Source organism: Oncorhynchus nerka, linkage group LG26, assembly GCF_034236695.1.
Source record: "Oncorhynchus nerka isolate Pitt River linkage group LG26, Oner_Uvic_2.0, whole genome shotgun sequence".
Lineage (NCBI taxonomy): Eukaryota > Metazoa > Chordata > Actinopteri > Salmoniformes > Salmonidae > Oncorhynchus > Oncorhynchus nerka.
Genome location: NC_088421.1, coordinates 36,637,211 through 36,656,773, shown reverse-complemented (window position 1 = coordinate 36,656,773; position 19,563 = coordinate 36,637,211). Strand labels below are relative to the sequence as shown.

Sequence of the window (19,563 nt, the reverse complement as noted above, 5' to 3'; positions counted from 1 at the left end):
GGTCCAACCCAGCTCCTCCAGAGGGCTGCCTGAGGATGGAAGTGTCACACCCAGGTCCAACCCACTCCCTCTCTGGGTCTAGCTCCTCCAGAGGGCTGCCTGAGGATGGAAGTGTCACACCCAGGTCCAACCCACTCCCTCTCTGGGTCTAGCTCCTCCAGAGGGCTGCCTGAGGATGGAAGTGTCACACCCAGGTCCAACCCACTCCCTCTCTGGGTCTTGCTCCTCCAGAGGGCTGCCTGAGGATGGAAGTGTCACACCCAGGTCCAGCCTGGTCCCTCTCTGGGTCTTGCTCCTCCAGAGGGCTGCCTGAGGATGGAAGTGTCACACCCAGGTCCAGCCTGGTCCCTTGGCTCAGTTGTCCAATGGAGACACTTTCTCACCTTCTCCAAAACCAAATAAGCAACTTCTGCCCAGCGAGCAGGAGAGCGCGCCTGGACAGGACAGGTGTACCCCAACCAGCAGCACAGCCGTCCCAGGTGACCCCACGCCCCCCATACTAGAGATCATTTCTACAAGAAATCCTCTACTTCCTGTATCTCTTCACCATATTTCTACCCAGGAGAATCTCCCCTGAGCGATGAGACACTGTGAGCATTCAAAGAGACATCAGTTCCAACACACCTTTTGGCTCCTTAGTAAGAGAAAATGTTGTCGTTTTTCTGTTGTACTTTACAAAGGATTTGTAAGAGTTTGCGTTACAGGTTTTCTTTTTGATCTTGTGTTCTGCTCAGTGCCTCTGGTCGATAAATCACAGGGATTGAACTGAAACGTGACAACACAGAAAAGGCCCATATTGACGCAGCTAGAGGTCTGTTCATTTCAGTGGTGCTGTTAGGAGACAAAGCTAAGCTTACTATGGAAAGAGGAGGAGTGCACTTCCGGTTCCCTCTTTCTCTTTTTGTGCCATCACACTGTTTACTGGGCTGGGTTCCCAGTAGACATTTATATAGGCGACACTCTCCCCTAATTAGTAGTACAGATGAAAACCTGTAACACCAATTCACCCTTTCGTCTGTTGCTTCTGACATTTTGGCATCTAGCTTGTTGAATAAGCTAATCGATGGGTACGTCTTGAGTTTTAAACCCCTTTGTGTGTTTTTGCTGTTGTACACAGGGTAGGCTGGTGTATCCAGCTCCACGCTGTGATTAGGTGGGTTGTGTCCGGGGTTAGGAAAGCCCTGTATTTGGGACAGGCCTCTGTTTGATATCGTAGGAGAACACACACACCCCCCTGTGAAATCAATGGTCCCAGATCTGATGAAGCTCCTCCCATCATTTGTCCTTGAATTTTGGAAACGTCTCTGATGTTTGTGAGTTTAGATCCTTAACTGCCAATGATATTGGTTGACTGTGCATTTGACTCTGTTTCCACTAATAGGAACACGCGCCCTGGGGGGGGCAGGTATCTCTGGTATCACCATACTACTCGGCATCGTGATACTTGGCGTGGTATCACGTCATTAGTCAAATGTTGATATTGTGACAACCCCACTCTGAAAATAGGCACATTTTCTTGCGGTTTCCACAGATTTCTAGCGTGTCGCCGTGCAAAACAAAATGTTTTGGCTCCTTTGTGCCCCGACCAGTTAGCATCCCTGGCTATTGTCGGTTTTTATTATTGTGCTTTTCAGCGTGTTTCATTCTCTCTGTGAAGTCTGTCTATGATGGTTTTGTTGTGCCCCAGATATGACAGTGGTTTTACAGGGATCACAGACACTTTTTCAAAAGCATGAGTTTTCCCAGGCTGACCTGATTGAAACCTTGTTGTTTTGGGGGTTCTCCTATCCCGTGGAGTGAGGGGGGAATGCAGACACACATGTGCAGTCATGGTGGGTTCGAGAGACCCAGATTCTGTGCAGATTGTCAGATCCTTACAATACTTACAGAAATGATTTAGAATAAGCCCATCTGGGTTGCACCCAGGATAACACGCTGCCTGGGGTGTGTGGAGAGAGAGAGAGGGGCAGCGGTTTGCCATAACACAGCTTCTAATGTGCAGGGTAGGCACTGTGAGGCCAGCCTTAACTCAACCCTGGAGTCAGAGCGAGAAAGAGGTAGAGGCTGGCCACACCTATATAGAGAAAGCCTTAACTCAACCCTGGAGTCAGGGCGAGAAAGAGGTAGAGGCTGGCCACACCTATATAGAGAAAGCCTTAACTCAACCCTGGAGTCAGGGCGAGAAAGAGGTAGAGGCTGGCCACACCTATATAGAGAAAGCCTTAACTCAACCCTGGAGTCAGAGCGAGAAAGAGGTAGAGGCTGGCCACACCTATATAGAGAAAGCCTTAACTCAACCCTGGAGTCAGAGCGAGAAAGAGGTAGAGGCTGGCCACACCTATATAGAGAAAGCCTTAACTCAACCCTGGAGTCAGAGCGAGAAAGAGGTAGAGGCTGGCCACACCTATATAGAGAAAGCCTTAACTCAACCCTGGAGTCAGAGCGAGAAAGAGGTAGAGGCTGGCCACACCTATATAGGTCAGAGCGAGAAAGAGGTAGAGGCTGGCCACTATAGAGAAAGCCTTAACTCAACCCTGGAGTCAGAGCGAGAAAGAGGTAGAGGCTGGCCACACCTATATAGAGAAAGCCTTAACTCAACCCTGGAGTCCTGGAGTCAGAGAAAGCCTTAACTCAACCCTGGAGTCAGAGCGAAAGAGGTAGAGGCTGGCCACACCTATATAGAGAAAGCCTTAACTCAACCCTGGAGTCAGAGCGAGAAAGAGGTAGAGGCTGGCCACACCTATATAGAGAAAGCCTTAACTCAACCCTGGAGTCAGAGCGAGAAAGAGGTAGAGGCTGGCCACACCTATATAGAGAAAGCCTTAACTCAACCCTGGAGTCAGAGCGAGAAAGAGGTAGAGGCTGGCCACACCTATATAGAGAAAGCCTTAACTCAACCCTGGAGTCAGAGCGAGAAAGAGGTAGAGGCTGGCCACACCTATATAGAGAAAGCCTTAACTCAACCCTGGAGTCAGAGCGAGAAAGAGGTAGAGGCTGGCCACACCTATATAGAGAAAGCCTTAACTCAACCCTGGAGTCAGAGCGAGAAAGAGGTAGAGGCTGGCCACACCTATATAGAGAAAGCCTTAACTCAACCCTGGAGTCAGAGCGAGAAAGAGGTAGAGGCTGGCCACACCTATATAGAGAAAGCCTTAACTCAACCCTGAAGTCAGAGCGAGAAAGAGGTAGAAGCTGGCCACACCTATATAGAGAAAGCCTGAACACTGTTCAATAGGATTGATACTGTAAACCTTTATGTCCAGAACCTCCCAATATAAATACACATCTGGTGGCTTATGCTTTGTTTTAGTGTGCTGCGGTTTCCAAAAGGAGATGTGGATGCATTGTTTTTAGACATTCCAGAAGATTCCACCAGTACCTTTAGCATCTTTAACTGGCACTTTTCAAGAGCAAAAAGCAACGATTTTGTCTGAGGTTATTTTTGGCCACAATACAGAATCGTTTTTTAATGTAAAATGATTTGATGGTAAATTGTATTGATTTGTTGATTGTCCCTTATGTCTTCCCTTTGAGTGTAGAGGGAGTCCTTTTACTGCTGGTCAGATGAGACGCATCTCCCTCCTATCCTTCCTTCTTGGTATTTACAGTGGATTCACACTGGCCACGTTCAAGGCCACTTCATTGCAGTCGCATGCCAGAACCTCACAATGCCTGGATTAGGTGTAGCTTAATCACAAAATGACACCGCCAACTGATGGCGGACTGGAAAGTCAATGAGGTGGCACGCAGCCATAGGTTGCTGCATGCAGTGCGACTGTAATGTAGTCAGCCTGGAACGCGACCACTGTGTTTACCCAGGAAAAAAACCAACTTAGCCATGTTGAGTTCCATTATTTGGAAATGGTCAGTGATTCTTGAGGTGTGCCCTCTATAAACCTTATAATCTGGATCGGTAGGGGCAGTCCTCTGATCCAGTCCTATTGATTGCTGAACAAAATGTTGTTGTTGTTTGGTTACGCTTTATGCTAATGTCCGTAGTAGCCCTTTTCATTACCTGTGTTCAAACATTTTCTCTGCTGATGCCAAGCACTGTCCCATAGATGTTTTGTGTGTCTTCTATACGATATCTCTGTTAGATACATAACAGATTGCCTGTGAGGTGGGCAGGGGTCAGGGAGGGGGTTAGTGAATGGGGGGGGTTACGGTTCTAAAGCACTTACTGTACTATATATGGGAGAGGGTTCCTCTTATTTTTCTGAAAGGGGGCCTCTCCTCGGCTGAAGCTCTTGATATGTTGTGAGACTAAAACCACACAGCTGTGTATTTCCCCTTTTCCCTGTGTCTGACCCGGTCATATACCCTGGGTGTATTCATTAGGCACCAAACGGAAGAAAATGGACTGAAACAGGGAGATACTACCTGACCTTGCCCAATAAGAAACAGTTGTTTTAATTTTCCATTGCTACGGTGTGCCCTAGTGAATACAACCCCTGTCCCATGTCTGTCTGTCCCTCATCTCTTTGTCTGTAGTCGACACAAGACTCATCCTGTCTTCCCTCTCCGTCTTTCACGCCCTCCTCTCCTCCCCAACTCCTCTTTATCTGTTGTCTTGTGTTTTGTTGGACAGTCAGTCCACACGGTCGTTGAGAAGCTATTATATTTAGAGTTTTTTTTAAGAAGAAACTTGTGGGTGGATAAAGAAGAGGCTTGTGCCTTTTGTAAAGACAGAATAATAAAGTTTGTACTTCATTTTTTACAAGTTGGTCTCGTTTCTGTTTATCACTTTGTGTAACTAGCACATTAGCATTTAAGAGCAGTTTAACTGTTATAATCTGATTTTAAATGTATTACATTTTTACGGCAGTGCAATTTCTATGACACCGGTGATGTTACAGTGGGGCAAAAAGTATTTAGTCAGCCACCAATTGTGCAAGTTCTCCCACTTAAAAATATGAGAGGCCTGTAGTTTTCATCATAGGTACACTTCAACTATGAAAGACAAAATTAGGGGGAAAAATCCTGAAAATCACATTGTAGGATTTTTAATGAATTTATTTGCAAATGATGGTGGAAATAAATATTTGGTCACCTACAAACAAGCAAGATTTCTGGCTTTCACAGACCTGTAACTTCTTCTTTAAGAGGTTCCTCTGTCCTCCACTCGTTACCTGTATTAATGGCACCTGTTTGAACTTGTTATCAGTATAAAAGACACCTGTCCACAACCTCAAACAGTCACACTCCAAACTCCACTATGGCCAAGACCAAAGAGCTGTCAAAGGACACCAGAAACAAAATTGTAGACCAGCACCAGGCTGGGAAGACTGAATCTGCAATAGGTAAGCAGCTTGGTTTGAAGAAATCAACTGTGGGAGCAATTATTAGGAAATGGAAGGCATACAAGACCACTGATAATCTCCCTCGATCTGGGGCTCCACGCAAGATCTCACCCCGTGGGGTCAAAATGATCACAAGAACGGTGAGCAAAAATCCCAGAACCACACGGGGGGACCTAGTGAATGACGTGCAGAGAGCTGGGACCAAAGTAACAAGGCCTACCATCAGTAACACACTACGCCGCCAGGGACTCAAATCCTGCAGTGCCAGACGTGTCCCCCTGTTTAAGCCAGTACATGTCCAGGCCCGTCTGAAGTTTGCTAGAGAGCATTTGGATGATCCAGAAGAAGATTGGGAGAATGTCATATGGTCAGATGAAACCAAAATAGAACTTTTGGTAAAAACTCAACTCGTCGTGTTTGGAGGACAAAGAATGCTGAGTTGCATCCAAAGAACACCATACCTACTGTGAAGCATGGGGGTGGAAACTTCATGCTTTGGGGCTGTTCCTCTGCAAAGGGACCAGGACGACTGATCCGTGTAAAGGAAAGAATGAATGGGGCCATGTATCATGAGATTTTGAGTGAAAACCTACTTCCATCAGCAAGGGCATTGAAGATGAAACGTGGCTGGGTCTTTCAGCATGACAATGATCCCAAACACACCGCCCGGGCAACGAAGGAGTGGCTTCGTAAGAAGCATTTCAAGGTCCTGGAGTGGCCTAGCCAGTATAGCAAAGGGTTAAAAAAGGGTTGTGTTCTGTAGTCATGAAACAGGTTTTATTGAACGTGGCCCAGGTTCTCGCTCTCCTTCCTTCCCTCCTGTTGGTTCACTCCAGCTCTCTGGTTTATGTACATGTGTCCCTTTTGTGATTGGTTGTTGTGCCAGAAGCCCCCCGCCCGTCCCCTGGGCAGACCCACAGTCAGGCTGGTCTGGTGCTAAATAAAGATGGCCCACTGTCACCACCGGCGTCTGTGACAGTTTGCAGCACTAGTGACTCCAGTAGGTGGCATGTCACTGTCCTCTAGTACTTCAGTGTCTATGCAGTGGTCATTTTCAGTCTCTCTGTCTCTCATTCCCTCACTCGTTCTTTCTCGGCCTGTCTAGCTCACAGGTTCACACTAGATATGTGATCGCCATTCAAAAATGTCCCATTGGAATTCTGGAATGGTAAGTGTTCTGGTGCCCAGACCCACTCTGAATCATGCCCCCGTGATGGTACTGCAGGGATAGTGACACTCGCCATGTTATGACAGGCACTATCCATGCTGTCTGGGTGGAAGTTAGCAGCTGTCAAATGGCAGATTTGATTGTCAAAAGAAAGGATTCTCAATGACTCCATTGTTTGCTCAAGCTATAATTGAAGCTCTAGAAGTTTCTGAATCTAGATGTTTCTCAAACCAAGGGACACCTTTTGACATCAGTGCTCTGCAGGATTGGAGTCTATTCCATTTCAATTCAAGAATTACACTGAAATTCCTATTCTCAATGTTATTCAATTAGGAAAATGTGGAATTTGAATTTAGTTTACCTCCTGGAATTGAAAGGGAATTGGATCACAATCCTGGTGCTCTGTTATTCAGAGATATTCTAGGTAGGGCTAGGAGTTTTTCTTATCGCTTGACCTGATTGGACCTCAACATGTACCTGGTCTGACTGGGCCCCAACATGTACCTGGCCTGATTTGGCCCCAACATGTACCTGGTCTGACTGGGCCCCAACATGCACCTGGCCTGATTGGGCCCCAACATGTACCTGGTCTGACTGGGCCCCAACATGTACCTGGTCTGACTGGGCCCCAACATGTACCTGGTGGTGACTGGGACCCAACATGTACCTGGTGGTGACTGGGACCCAACATGTACCTGGTCTGATTGGGCCCCAACATGTACCTGGTCTGACTGGGCCCCAACATGTACCTGGTCTGACTGGGCCCCAACATGTACCTGATGGTGACTGGGACCCAACATGTACCTGGTGGTGACTGGGACCCAACATGTACCTGTTCTGACTGGGCCCCAACATGTACCTGGTCTGACTGGGCCCCAACATGTACCTGGTCTGACTGGGCCCCAACATGTACCTGGTCTGACTGGGTCTCAACATGTACCTGGTCTGACTGGGTCTCAACATGTACCTGGTCTGACTGGGTCTCAACATGTACCTGGATTGCTAGGTCACATGGTCAGGGAAACTCCTGGTCATTAGAATACACACAAAATACACACTGGTCTGAATACACACAAAACAATCAGCACATTCTAGACTGGGGTAGTGTCAAGTCAACACAACAGGAGGTGGAGAATGTTCACAATGACTAAGGTTGTGTTTCTCTGCACAGACGTTGCTGGAGCATGCCAGAACTTACAATGCCTGGATAGGTATTTTATGTTCTAGCAATCTCGTGCGTGATGGCACAGTCTGACGTGGCACACAACCATTGGTTGATGCATGCAACATCTGAGCAGGGGAACACAACATAAATAAACATGATAGTACCAGACTGTGAAGTTGGAGCTAGTCTCTTGTGACAGACTTGACTTCAACCTTTTTATTCCATGGTGAGCAGAGGTCATCCATGAATGATCTCCACCTCCACCATTTTGTTTGCTTCTTTCCATGAATACTTCTGTTCTTCCATCTAGGTGTTCCTTGGTCTTCCACGCTTTATTTTGTCCAGTGGTTTCCTTGTCAGGGACCAGGGTCTGGTGAAGATGGATGTTCCTAGTGGTCGATCCAGCCCCATTATCTGCATTTTATTTGGATACAACAACACAAATGTTTTTGTTTATATTTGGCCAATGTATCCCCAGAATGATCCATGGACGTGTTTGGTCTTGAAACAAACAAATAACATGAATTGATTGATTAGGTTCCGAGATGATGTTGCGGAGCACATGCACATGGTCGCGGAGGCACAGAATGTACAGACCATGTGTAAACGAGACAGATCTGAGTCTGGAGAACATGAACATCACACACACCGAGAGCTGAGAACAAAAGTCACTCATAAGAAGGACAGTATCCTGGCATAGAGATGGCCCGAAGGGACATGGGGAAATTGCGAGTTTGTTGAGGTAGTTAAGTAACTAGGTTCAGTCAAGATTAACCATGTTTAGCTCCTCTCCAGTCACGGCCATCCATGCAACCAGAGCCAGTCTTCTCTTTGGGGTCAGAGGTCATCCTCTCTGGATACTATATGGAGGAACTGCAGGGAGGAACCCGAGTGTGCCTCTTAGAACAACCGGCACCATAGTGCACTGCAGGGACAGGACAGGAACGTATCCTGCCTACATGAATGGCTAGACCCCTGTCTCTTCCCAACTCTACCCCCAGCCACAGACTCACAATGTTGTTCACCTGCTGCAGTTCGACACCAGTGAAGTAAGTAACTAACCACCTGTGGAGATCTACTTTACACCACACATGGTACGTTCCATCTGATGGGTGCTGTGTGTCTTTGTTTTAGGGGGAGAAACAACCTCTTCATTGTTGTGTAAATTATGTCATTAATGTAGTGTGGGATAGCCAGGGACTTTAATGCAGGGAAACTTCCGTTTTACTACATTTTTATCAGCATGTTAAATGTGCAACCAGAGGGAAAACAACTCTGGACCACTTTTACTCAACACATAGAGACACATACAAAGCTCTCACTCGCCCTCCATTTGGCAAATCTGACAATAATTCTATCCTCCTGATTCCTGCTTACAAGCAAAAATTAAAGCAGGAAGCACCAGTGACTCAGTCAATAAAAAAGTGGTCAGAAGAAGCAGATGCTAAACTACAGGACTGTTTTTCTAGCACAGACTGGAATATGTTCCGGGATTCCTCCGATGGCATTGAGGAGTACACCACATCAGTCACTGGCTTTATCAATAAGTGGATTGAGGACGTCGTCCCCACAGTGACTGTACGTACATATCCCAACCAGAAGCCATGGATTACAGGCAACATCCCCACTGAGCTGAAGGCTAGAGCTGCCGCTTTCATGGAGCGGGACTTTAACCCGGAAGCTTATAAGAAATTCCGCTATGCCCTCCGACCATCAATACAGGACTAAGATCAAATCATACTACACAGGCTCTGACGCTCGTCGGATGTCGGAGACCATGTGTGGGGTTGCTTCTCAGCCAAGGGAGTGGGCTCACTCACAATTTTACCTAAGAACACAGCCATCAATAAAGAATGGTACCAGCACATCCTCCGAGAGCAACTTCTCCCAACCATCCAGGAACAGTTTGGTGACGAACAATGCCTTTTCCAGCTTGATGGACCACCTTGCCATTAGGCAAAAGTGATAACTAAGTGTCTCGGGGAAAACATCAATATTTTTGGTCCCTGGCCAGGAAACTCCCCAGAACTTCCCATTGAGAACTTGTGGTCAATCCTCAAGAGGCGGATAGACAAACAAAAACCCACAAATTCTGACAAACTCCAAGCATTGATTATGCAAGAATGGGCTGCCATCAGTCAGGATGTGGTCCAGAAGTTAATTGACTGCATGCCAGGGTGGATTGCAGAGGTCTTGAAAAAGAAGGGTCGACACTGCAAATATTGACTCTTTGCATCAACTTCATGTAATTGTCAATAAAAGCCTTTGACACTTGTGAAATGCTTGTAATTATACTTCAGTATTGCATAGTAACATCTGACAAAAATATCTAAAGACACTGAAGCAACAAACTTGGTGAAAATTCATATTTGTGTCATTCTCAAAACTTTTGGTCACGACTGTATGTTCACTTCGAGAGGAGGAGGTCAGAGACCTTGCCGTTTGGTGCCAGAAAACAACCTCTCCCTCAACGTGATCAAGACAAAGGAGGTGATTGTGGACTACAGAAAAAAAAGGCCCCCATTCTCATCAACGGGGCTGCAGTGGAGCGGGTAGAGAGCTTCAAGTTCCTTGGTGTCCACATCACCAACAAACTAACATGGTCCAAGCACACCAAGACAACTGCTCGGCCTTTGACCGCAAGACACTAGGGTAGAGGGTAGTGTGAACGGCCCAGTACATCACTGGGGCCAAGCTTCCTGCCATCCAGGACCTCTATACCAGGCGGTGTCACAGGAAGTCAAAGGCTCCATCCACCCTAGTCATAGACTGTTCTCTCTGCTACTGCACGGCAAGCGATACCGGAGCGCCAAGTCTCGGTCCAAGAGGCTTCTAAACAGCTCCTACCCCCAAGCCATAAGACTCCTGAACACCTAATCAAATGGTTACCCAGACTATTTGCATTGCCCCCCCTTACACCGCTGCTACCCTCTGTTGTTATCATCTATGCATAGTCACTTTATAACTCTACCTACATTACCTCAACTAACCGGTTCCCCCGCACATTGACTCTGTTCCGGTGCCCCCTGTATATAGTCTCGCTGTTGTTATTTTACTACTGCTCTTTAATTACTTGTTACATTTCTCTCTTATTCTTATCTGTGTTTTTTTAACTACATTGTTGGTTAGTGGCTTGTAAGTAAGCATTTCACTGTAAGGTTGTATTTGGCACGTGACAAATAACATTTGATTTGATATGTTAGTTGTCTACTACCTCTGCCCAATGCCTGGTGGTGTTCAGAGTAGAGCACTCACACTCTGTAAGTCTCCGCTCTATTCAACAGGGAGGGTGAATGTGTACCCTAAGTCCTCAAGAAAGAGATGTCCCTGTGTAAGACACGTTCATGCATTTCCTCCTGTGATACAACAAGTCCATCTAACCAGCACCAAACTGCCATGGTCAAACTAAAGCCCACCATCTTCTCCAGTTTCAGAAGGCATTGTACTGTACAGTACAGAGCAAAAATTCATTTTTGGGCTTTAATCAATTTTTGAAGTACCATTTTTAACCCTCCATATTTGAGGATTAATTTGCGGTTAGACATTAACTCCGACTGAGTTGTTGTTAGATTATTTTTACCACAGTGTCTGGTTCACTGTGATAAAATACTAAGCCCCCATTACGCTGTTTTGGAGAGCCAGGGTGACTGAGGTCTTGCTGTGGCAGCCACACACACACACACACACACACACACAGTCAAGCTCTGTCACATTTATGATTGATAACCCCCAAACATTGCATCCAAATGAACATAATTCTTTATTTTTAACAGACCTAGAGTGAGTTCGACAGCTCATTTCAACGCCAGAATCAACCTCGTTAAATGAAAAGTATTTATTGTGAATAGTTTTTGTAGTGAAAGTGATACAACTGTCACAGCTACAGTACTTGCTAATTGCATTCTGTTGTTGACAAGGCGTTGTTGCTTGTTCTGTTTTCATGTTGATCAGATAATGGGTGTAATTTGTGAATACGGTTTATCGTAATTATTATTTTAATTATCCCTAAATCCTAAAATATCATAATTTGCTCACTGGGTGTAGAATGTAAATGAGTTGATTTTACCACTCATTCAACCATATGAATGTATCAGCAGTCCCAGTTTGTACAGAATCTAATATTACATGCTATTTTAATCCATATACCATTGTATAATATAATTGAGGAATGATTTGACAAGGAAATGCTAAACCTCTGTCCCTATGTGTTGACCTCAGTGCCCAAACTGCCTGTCTATCTAAACGAGAGACAGTCAGCTGCCACTACGCGCAAGGCCCCGTGTGGCAGCTCTGACGCCCGTGATGCCTGCCACACACCACACCCTCCACCCAACGGCCCTCTCTCTTTCTCGCTCTGTCCCGCCCCCTGTGCTACCTCATACCCTTTGACTTGCTTACCTTGGTATATATAGTCAGTGAGGCTATCAGAGTTCTCCTGGCAGCCATCATGAAGGGTATAGTCTCAATCTGCTGCTTCTTCAGCCTGCTTGTCCTGGCCTTAGCAGGTAAGGGGCCTCACACCTCATCTACCGGTTTATATGTTTATGTGGATGTCCATATAAATAGATGTTGTATGGGTGTGTGTTTATAGGCTTATTAGTGCTTTTGGTCATTGGAAGACTACAGTGCTGGACTGTACATGTCCTGGGGTACAGCTCATGTATCAAATGTATGAGATGTGGCATGGTTGGGTTGGATGTCTTGGCTGTCTGCATGCTTTCATTGTCCAGTCAATTTACTGGCTTGTAGACACACACACTGGATCCATTTTTACTGATCCAACATACTTTATTTTTATTCAAACTGGGAAGGTCTGAGATCTCTATACCGATACTTCCAGACATTCTTTTCAGTGGACTAAACTGTCTTACTCTTCGGGCTTTTAGCAACTATGCAGATAGATTGTTCTGTCAGTCAGTGGTGTGGGTTTATAGGGACAGAGAAGGTACTGTAGAAATGTAGATTTTGTATTTTTTTTAGTGTTGTAGTTTAAGCCAGGACGTGCAGGGGTCCTGTGGCGGTCACCTGGACGCAGGCATAAGCATAGACACCCGTGTCCCTCTCTCTCTGCTACCCTGCAGTACTATTTAAAAGGGTTTCAAATTAAATGTGGTAGAATGCTGGATTCAATCAGGACAGAATATTTTAAGGTCTCATCTTTTTAGAAAAACACATTTTAAAATGGTGCCAACTTGGCACATCTTGACGTCTCTCGTTATTTTTACTGTGTGTGCATATATTTCTTTATTAAGCCTCATCGAGATCTTTATTGGTCTCACACACACATGCACACACACACACACACACACCGTCGGTGTGACTTTAATAAACCAGAATCTTTTGGCGTGGTGACGGTGTGTCAGCTGTCCTAAAGCATGGCACCAGCTGATGGAACGTCTCAGACTGTACTAGAGAGAAGAGCTTGTATTCCCTCACTGTATCACTCTCTCACTTTCTTTGATTATTTTCTCTCTCACTTTGTCTCCCTTTCTTAAATTTCTCTCCCCCCTCTCTCTTTCCCTTCCTTAGAATGTCTCTCCCTCCCCTCTCTGTCCTTGTTGACAAGTAGATGTCGTAGGGACATGTTTGATCCTTGTATCTATTGACTGATTAGCTTTACATTTTACTGGATGATTCATATATATTACATACTTGTATTTTCAAGTGATTACATGTTTTGTCCATAGCTTTATCTGCCTTTGTGATGAAATAAAATGCCCAGATTACATCCAGATCAGCCTCTCTCCAGAAATGTGGTGGAGGGATCTCTCGAAAGTAAACCCGTTTCTTCCTGTTACCCTTGTCCGTCCTTGGGCTCCGCTCAGCACCAGGGCAACATGCTTTCCTATCCCAATCCCAGCCTGCTGTCAGATGTCTAGGATTGGAAGGCAGGCGTCCCGTAACCGGACACCGTCCACTATAGGTCCCCCATCCCTCCCCCCCGGCCCCCTTCCACCCCTCCCCAGACCCAGCACTACCCTTTAGCCACATTGCCTTCACAGCTGCTGTCACCCCAATGACAATTTATTCCCAGCAGCTGGCCTTATAGGGACATGCATTATCGAGTCAGGCGGGGCCGGAGGAGGGAGGAGGCCGGCGCAGGAGCACACAGACCCTGCTAGAGGTTCTGAATAGAGGGACTACAGCTACGGCTGAAAGTTACTTTTCGTAACAGGTTAGGAGAATTAGGTTAAGGTTAGGAAAAGGGTTAGGGTTAGTTAAAATGGTCTCCTAACCTGCTACTGAAAGTAACTTCCGGTAGTAGCTGTACTCCCTCTAGTCACAACCCCTGCTAGCTTAGCTTGGGCCTAGTCTGGTCCAGCAGCGTGGGTGGCTAGCTATGTAGCATTGAATAGCAAAGCAAGGAGGCTAATGCTAGCAGAGGAGGCTGGTGGGACGAGCTATAGGAGGGGTTCATTGTAATGGCTGGAAAGGGATTGTCTGTTTGATACTGTTCCATTTATCCCATTCCAGCCATTACAATGAGCCCGTCCTCCTATAGCTAGGTTTGTTAGTGTGTAACACTGATTCCATGGAGCGCTACTGTAGGGTGATGTTGTTGTTCCTGTGGATGGCTTGTTCATATGAGTGGAGAAGGACTGACAGGAAGTTCCCCTGGGCTAACGAGGTTAGCATTAGCCTACTTTAGGCTCATGTTAGCATCGCCTAGATTACACTGTAAAACTGAACTGTGTGGATGTTGTCCGTATTTAACTAACTGGTTGCCAGTAAATGTTGTTTCCTTGGTATGCATGAGGTCCTTCAAAGCCCATGGAAACAGTAGTGGTAACGACTAAGAGTATTGTACTGTAGTGGAAGTGTTGGAGTGATACACTGGTTAAGAGATTGGAGCGTCCAGATGGAAATTCCACACCGTCATGTTCAGTTAGGCTATTGTATGTCATCAGCAAATTATATTACTGCAATGATTATAAATGACATGGCTCCTTTAATTGGATTCATCACTGCTACAAAGGGATACTTGTTATCCTGACAATGTTAATGGCTATTTCTACAGGCCACCTGTTTAACCAGGAGTGGTGCTCAGACACTGTACTGCTCATTCAGACCAGGGTTGGTCTTCCTGTTGTGCTAACTGGACCATTTTCTCTTCTCTTACTTAAAGCAGAATCCTGATTTTGGATGATTTCTGCATTGAAGTCAGTGGGAGATAAGTGTTAACAGTTGATTTCTGCATTGAAGTCAGTGGGAGATAAGTGTTAACAGTTGATTTCTGCATTGAAGTCAGTGGGAGATAAGTGTTAACAGTTGATTTCTGCATTGAAGTCAGTGGGAGATAAGTGTTAACAGTTGATTGCTGCATTGAAGTCAGTGGGAGATAAGTGTTAACAGTTGATTGCTGCATTGAAGTCAGTGGGAGATAAGTGTTAACAGTTGATTTCTGCATTGAAGTCAGTGGGAGATAAGTGTTAACAGTTGATTTCTGCATTGAAGTCAGTGGGAGATAAGTGTTAACAGTTGATTTCTGCATTGAAGTCAGTGGGAGATCAGTGTTAACAGTTGATTTCTGCATTGAAGTCAGTGGGAGATAGTCAGTGGGAGTGTTAACAGTTGATTTCTGCATTGAAGTCAGTAACAGTTGAGATTAGTCAGTGGGAGATAAGTGTTAACAGTTGATTGCTGCATTGAAGTCAGTGGGAGATAAGTGTTAACAGTTGATTGCTGCATTGAAGTTCAGTGGGAGATAAGTGTTAACAGTTGATTGCTGCATTGAAGTCAGTGGGAGATAAGTGTTAACAGTTGATTGCTGCATTGAAGTCAGTGGGAGATAAGTGTTAACAGTTGATTGCTGCATTGAAGTCAGTGGGAGATAAGTGTTAACAGTTGATTTCTGCATTGAAGTCAGTGGGAGATAAGTGTTAACAGTTGATTGCTGTATTGTCCTGTGTTCCTTCCTACACTAGAAGCCATAATACTTGCTGGATCGAATCCCTGAGCTGACAAGTTAAAAATCTGTCGTTCTGCCCCTGAGCAAGTTCCCCTGGCGTGGGTGACGTGGATGTCGATTAAGGCAGCCCCTCGCTCCTCTCTGATTCAGAGGGGTTGGGTTAAATGCTGAAGAAACATTTCAGTTGAAGTCATTCATTTGTACAACTGACAAGGTCTACCCCTTTCCTTTCCATACTAATCAGAGAAGTAACACGAAACAGAATGCTTTTGGCCCGACCTGAAGTATGAGGAGATATGGGGTGACACGGGCAATCTTTCCCTCTGTGTCCCCCATTGATGGCAAGCAGTAGGCCCGGGGGCCCGGGGCATCCCTCCAGTGCTGGCAGTGAGGACACCCGACCCCCTCCTCCCCCTCTTGGACAAGCCCCTCAGTCCCCTCAGCCTCAAGGTCGGTCACCTGGTGAGTCTCTGTGGATCAGTGACAGGACTGCTGGGAGAGTAGAGTCAGATCAACACCCCAACGTAAAGTGCCCTCGCAACCCCCACCCCCCGCCATCCCGTGTCACTCCACTGTGTCCTCAGACTGATCCTCATGGTCCTCGCCCCCCTTCTGTGGAATTATCACCCGGACATGCCCTCCATCGGCCAGCTCCTAGCATCCAGAACCACGTCACCAAGAGTGCTTACACTGTGGCCTGTGACATTGGCCAGCGTAGCCTTTAAGCCATGAAATCCTTTTAAGATGTATCCCTAAAAACAGCCCCGGTCCAGGAGTCCTTCGAACGTTCTTTAGCTGTAAAATGGCATGAACTCTGTGTCTCCATTTTTGACACACGTTGACAATTGGTTTGCCCTTCGTCTGGAGTCTATGTATGGGTTTGTACATATGGAGAGAGCTTGTGTGCCCTGTGTATTTGAGTTTAAATGTGTTTTAAGGTATGTACATGAGTATGAGTGTGATGATTGTGCCAAGGAATGTTTCCTGATCATGTGACCTGACCAGGAAGAACACTGAGATTAGATTACCTGGTGCTCCAAAATGGCTGTATCACAACTATCATGAGGCTAGACGGGTTCTTATTCTGATTCAAGATGTTGGGGGGTGACAGAGGGCTGTTTGGAATGCACTCAGAGCAGCCAAAACACTCTCATAATCACTCCTGCATCCATTTAGTGAAGTAGGCCAACTGGTCTCCGGCACGGAGGGCTGTCTGAGACTGAACAGGAATGTAAACCTAAGACAGTGAAAACAACCAGTAGTAGTGTGTTCCCAACATGGCAGTTTTACCTGATACTGGCTTGTTGCTTGGCGACCACACTTACAGCTACTGATAGGATATGGGACTTGTCTTCTTCTTTACCAGTATCAGACCACCACTACAACCAACATACCCCAAGGACCATTACATTCTGTTGCAACAATTAGAAGGGGCTTATAGGGTCAGAAAAACCGCTCCATGTTCAGAAAGTTGCTGATAGAAATAGGAAGTAAAGAGCAGGCCTAATTCTCACCTTGAAGAGAGCGCCCACTCTGTGTATTGCATTTCTATTTGACAAGAACTCCTGAATGTTGCATCCCTATGTGTAAGACATTTTGGTTGAATGCATTCAGTTCTACAACTGAACCCCTTTCCCTTATTTGGAATGCATCATTGAGTGTCATGTGGTTTGTCAGCGGCCTCTTGAGTAGCTGCTTCAGACTTGTTAACACCTCCCTAATCATCCTCACCCTCTAGCCTACATATAGCCTATTATATAGAGCTGTAGAAAATAGATCCTCATCCTCTAGCCTACATATAGCCCAGCATAATATAGAGATGTAGAAAATAGATCCTCACCTTCAAGCCTACATATAGCCCAGAATAATATAGAGCTGTAGAAAATAGATCCTCACCCTCTAGCCTACATATAGCCCAGCATAATATAGAGATGTAGAAAATAGATCCTCACCCTCAAGCCTACATACGCTGAGTGTACGAAACCTTAGGAACACCTTCCTAATATTGAGTTGCACCCCCTTTTGCCCTCATAACAGCATCATTTCATCTGGGCATGGACTCACACAAAGAACTGTTGAGCGTGGAAAACCCAGCAGCGTTGTAGTTCTTGACACACTCAAACTGGTTCGCCTGGCACCTACTACCATTCCCCAGTCAAAGGCACCAGTGGAGGCTGTTGAGGGGAGGACGGCTCATGATAATGGCTGGAACGGGGCAAATGGAATGGCATCAAACACATGGAAACATGTGTTTGATGTGTTTGATAACATTCCACTTACTCCACTCCAGCCATTACCAAGAGCCCGTCCTCCCCAATTAAGGTGCCACCAACCTCCTGTGAAAGACAATTACATCTTTTGTCTTGCCCATTCACCCTCTGAATGACACACATAGACAATCCATGTCTCAATTGTCTCAGGCTTAAAAATGATTCTTTAATCTGTCTCCTCCCCTTAAATTTACACTGATTGTAAGCATTTCACTGTTAGTCTACACCTGCTGTTTACGAAGCATGTGACAATAACAACTTGATTTGATTGATGTGGATTTAACAAGTGACCTCAGTAAGGGATCATAGCTTTCACCTGGTCAGTCTATGTCATGGAAAGAGCAGGTGTTCCCAATGTCTTGTACACTTAGTGTATAGCCCAGCATAATATAGAGCTGTAGAAAATAGATCGAACCCTCTACCCTACCCGGAATATAGAGCTTTAGAAAATACATCTGGACTTAACACCTCCCCGCCTAATCATCCACACCCTCTAGCCAACATCCAGCATCGAGCTGTAGAATATAGATCAGAGAGAGAGGACTTCTTGCCTGTTGCCTCTGGATGTCATTACTGTAGTTTGCATCAGCCCCCGTACCTCTGCACTCTCTAAATTAACCCCCCAAGGCGCCAGGCGAACCTTCTGATATGAACCCCAGGACGTCTGTCACCCGGACCATGTGTCTGTCCTAGTTGAGCCTGTTGCCAGGCAACCGTAGCTCAGTTTGGAGAAACATTCCGACAGGCAACAGGCAGCACTTCCAGTCAGAATGCTGCGGGTAGAGCTGCCGATGATGGTGTAGGCTCTGGGCTTTTGGGGACGGGTGAGACACGCCCTGATGTTCTTCAGGCTTTTAGTGGCCAAGGCTGGGGGAAATTCTGTGTCACGCCTCAACTTTAGCAGTTCATTATCTCACTGATGCGCCCCAACAGAAGGAAATGTTACAATATTCCTGATACTGGTGGCAGATTCATCTCTCTCTCAATCAATACTGTGAAAGTACCAGTTCTGAGCCCTGTTATTCCCTGCTATGGCTGCATGCTCCGTTATTATGGTCAAGTACTGTAGAGGAGGTTCATGAAGTTCATAAACTTAGTTGGTCCAAGGGTCACTGGGGGACAGATAACAGAGGATAAAGAGAATCTAACCTTCAAAGCACTGGCAGTCATTTCAATAGTGTATGCAGCATACAATACAGTATATTTGTATAGTGTACCAACAGTATGCATGTAATACATTACAGTACATTTGTATCGTGTAACAAAAGTATGCAATACATTACAGTATATTCTCTAGTACTCTCAGGTATGTAAAGATTGCACATACAGTGCCTTGCAAAAGTACTCACCCCCTTGGTGTTTTTCCTATATTATTTCATTACAACCTGTAATTTACATGTATTTTTATTTGGATTTCATGTAATGGACATAGACAAAATAATGAAATGAAAAAACATAACTTGTTTCAGAAAATTCAAAAAAAAAAAGAACGGAAAGGGTTGCAGGCCAATATATTCACCCCCTTTTCTATGAAGCCCCTAAATATGATCTGGTGCAACCTATTACCTTCAGAAGTCACATAATTCATTAAATAAAGTCCACCTGTGTGCAATCTAAGCGTCAAATGATCTGTCACATGATCTCAGTATATATACACCTGTTCTGAAAGGCCCCAGAGTCTGCAACACCACTAAGCAAGGGGCACCACCAAGCAAGCGGCACCATGAAGACTAAGGAGCTCTCCAAACAGG

The 19,563-nt window shown here is 45.6% G+C and overlaps 2 protein-coding genes across 3 annotated transcripts in view; both read left to right on the top strand.

The window, feature by feature from the left end:
- The first annotated feature begins 16 nt into the window (after positions 1–16).
- LOC135564717 (uncharacterized) lies at positions 17–4,720 on the top strand. Its single transcript, XM_065010591.1, has 3 exons — positions 17–2,478; positions 2,516–2,573; positions 2,675–4,720. Exons 1-3 carry the CDS (start codon positions 1,995–1,997, stop codon positions 3,165–3,167), a joined length of 1,035 nt encoding a protein of 344 aa, XP_064866663.1. The 5' UTR covers positions 17–1,994; the 3' UTR covers positions 3,168–4,720.
- A 7,312-nt stretch (positions 4,721–12,032) lies between these two features.
- Positions 12,033–19,563, top strand: part of srl (sarcalumenin) — a 36,652-nt gene continuing 29,121 nt past the window's right edge. For both annotated transcript variants that reach the window (XM_065010589.1, XM_065010588.1), the window contains exon 1: positions 12,033–12,138. In XM_065010589.1, the coding sequence (XP_064866661.1) occupies positions 12,081–12,138 (58 nt within the window). In that variant the 5' untranslated portion in view covers positions 12,033–12,080. The remainder of the gene's footprint in view (positions 12,139–19,563) is intronic.

Coding starts and splice junctions, on each gene's coding strand:
- LOC135564717 (XM_065010591.1), top strand. CDS start 1,995: ATGTGCAGGGTAGGCACTGTGAGGCCAGCCTTAACTCAACCCTGGAGT. Junction 2,479..2,515: donor GGCTGGCCACACCTATATAG/GTCAGAGCGAGA, acceptor TGGCCACTATAG/AGAAAGCCTTAACTCAACCC. Junction 2,574..2,674: donor GAGGTAGAGGCTGGCCACAC/CTATATAGAGAA, acceptor GGCTGGCCACAC/CTATATAGAGAAAGCCTTAA.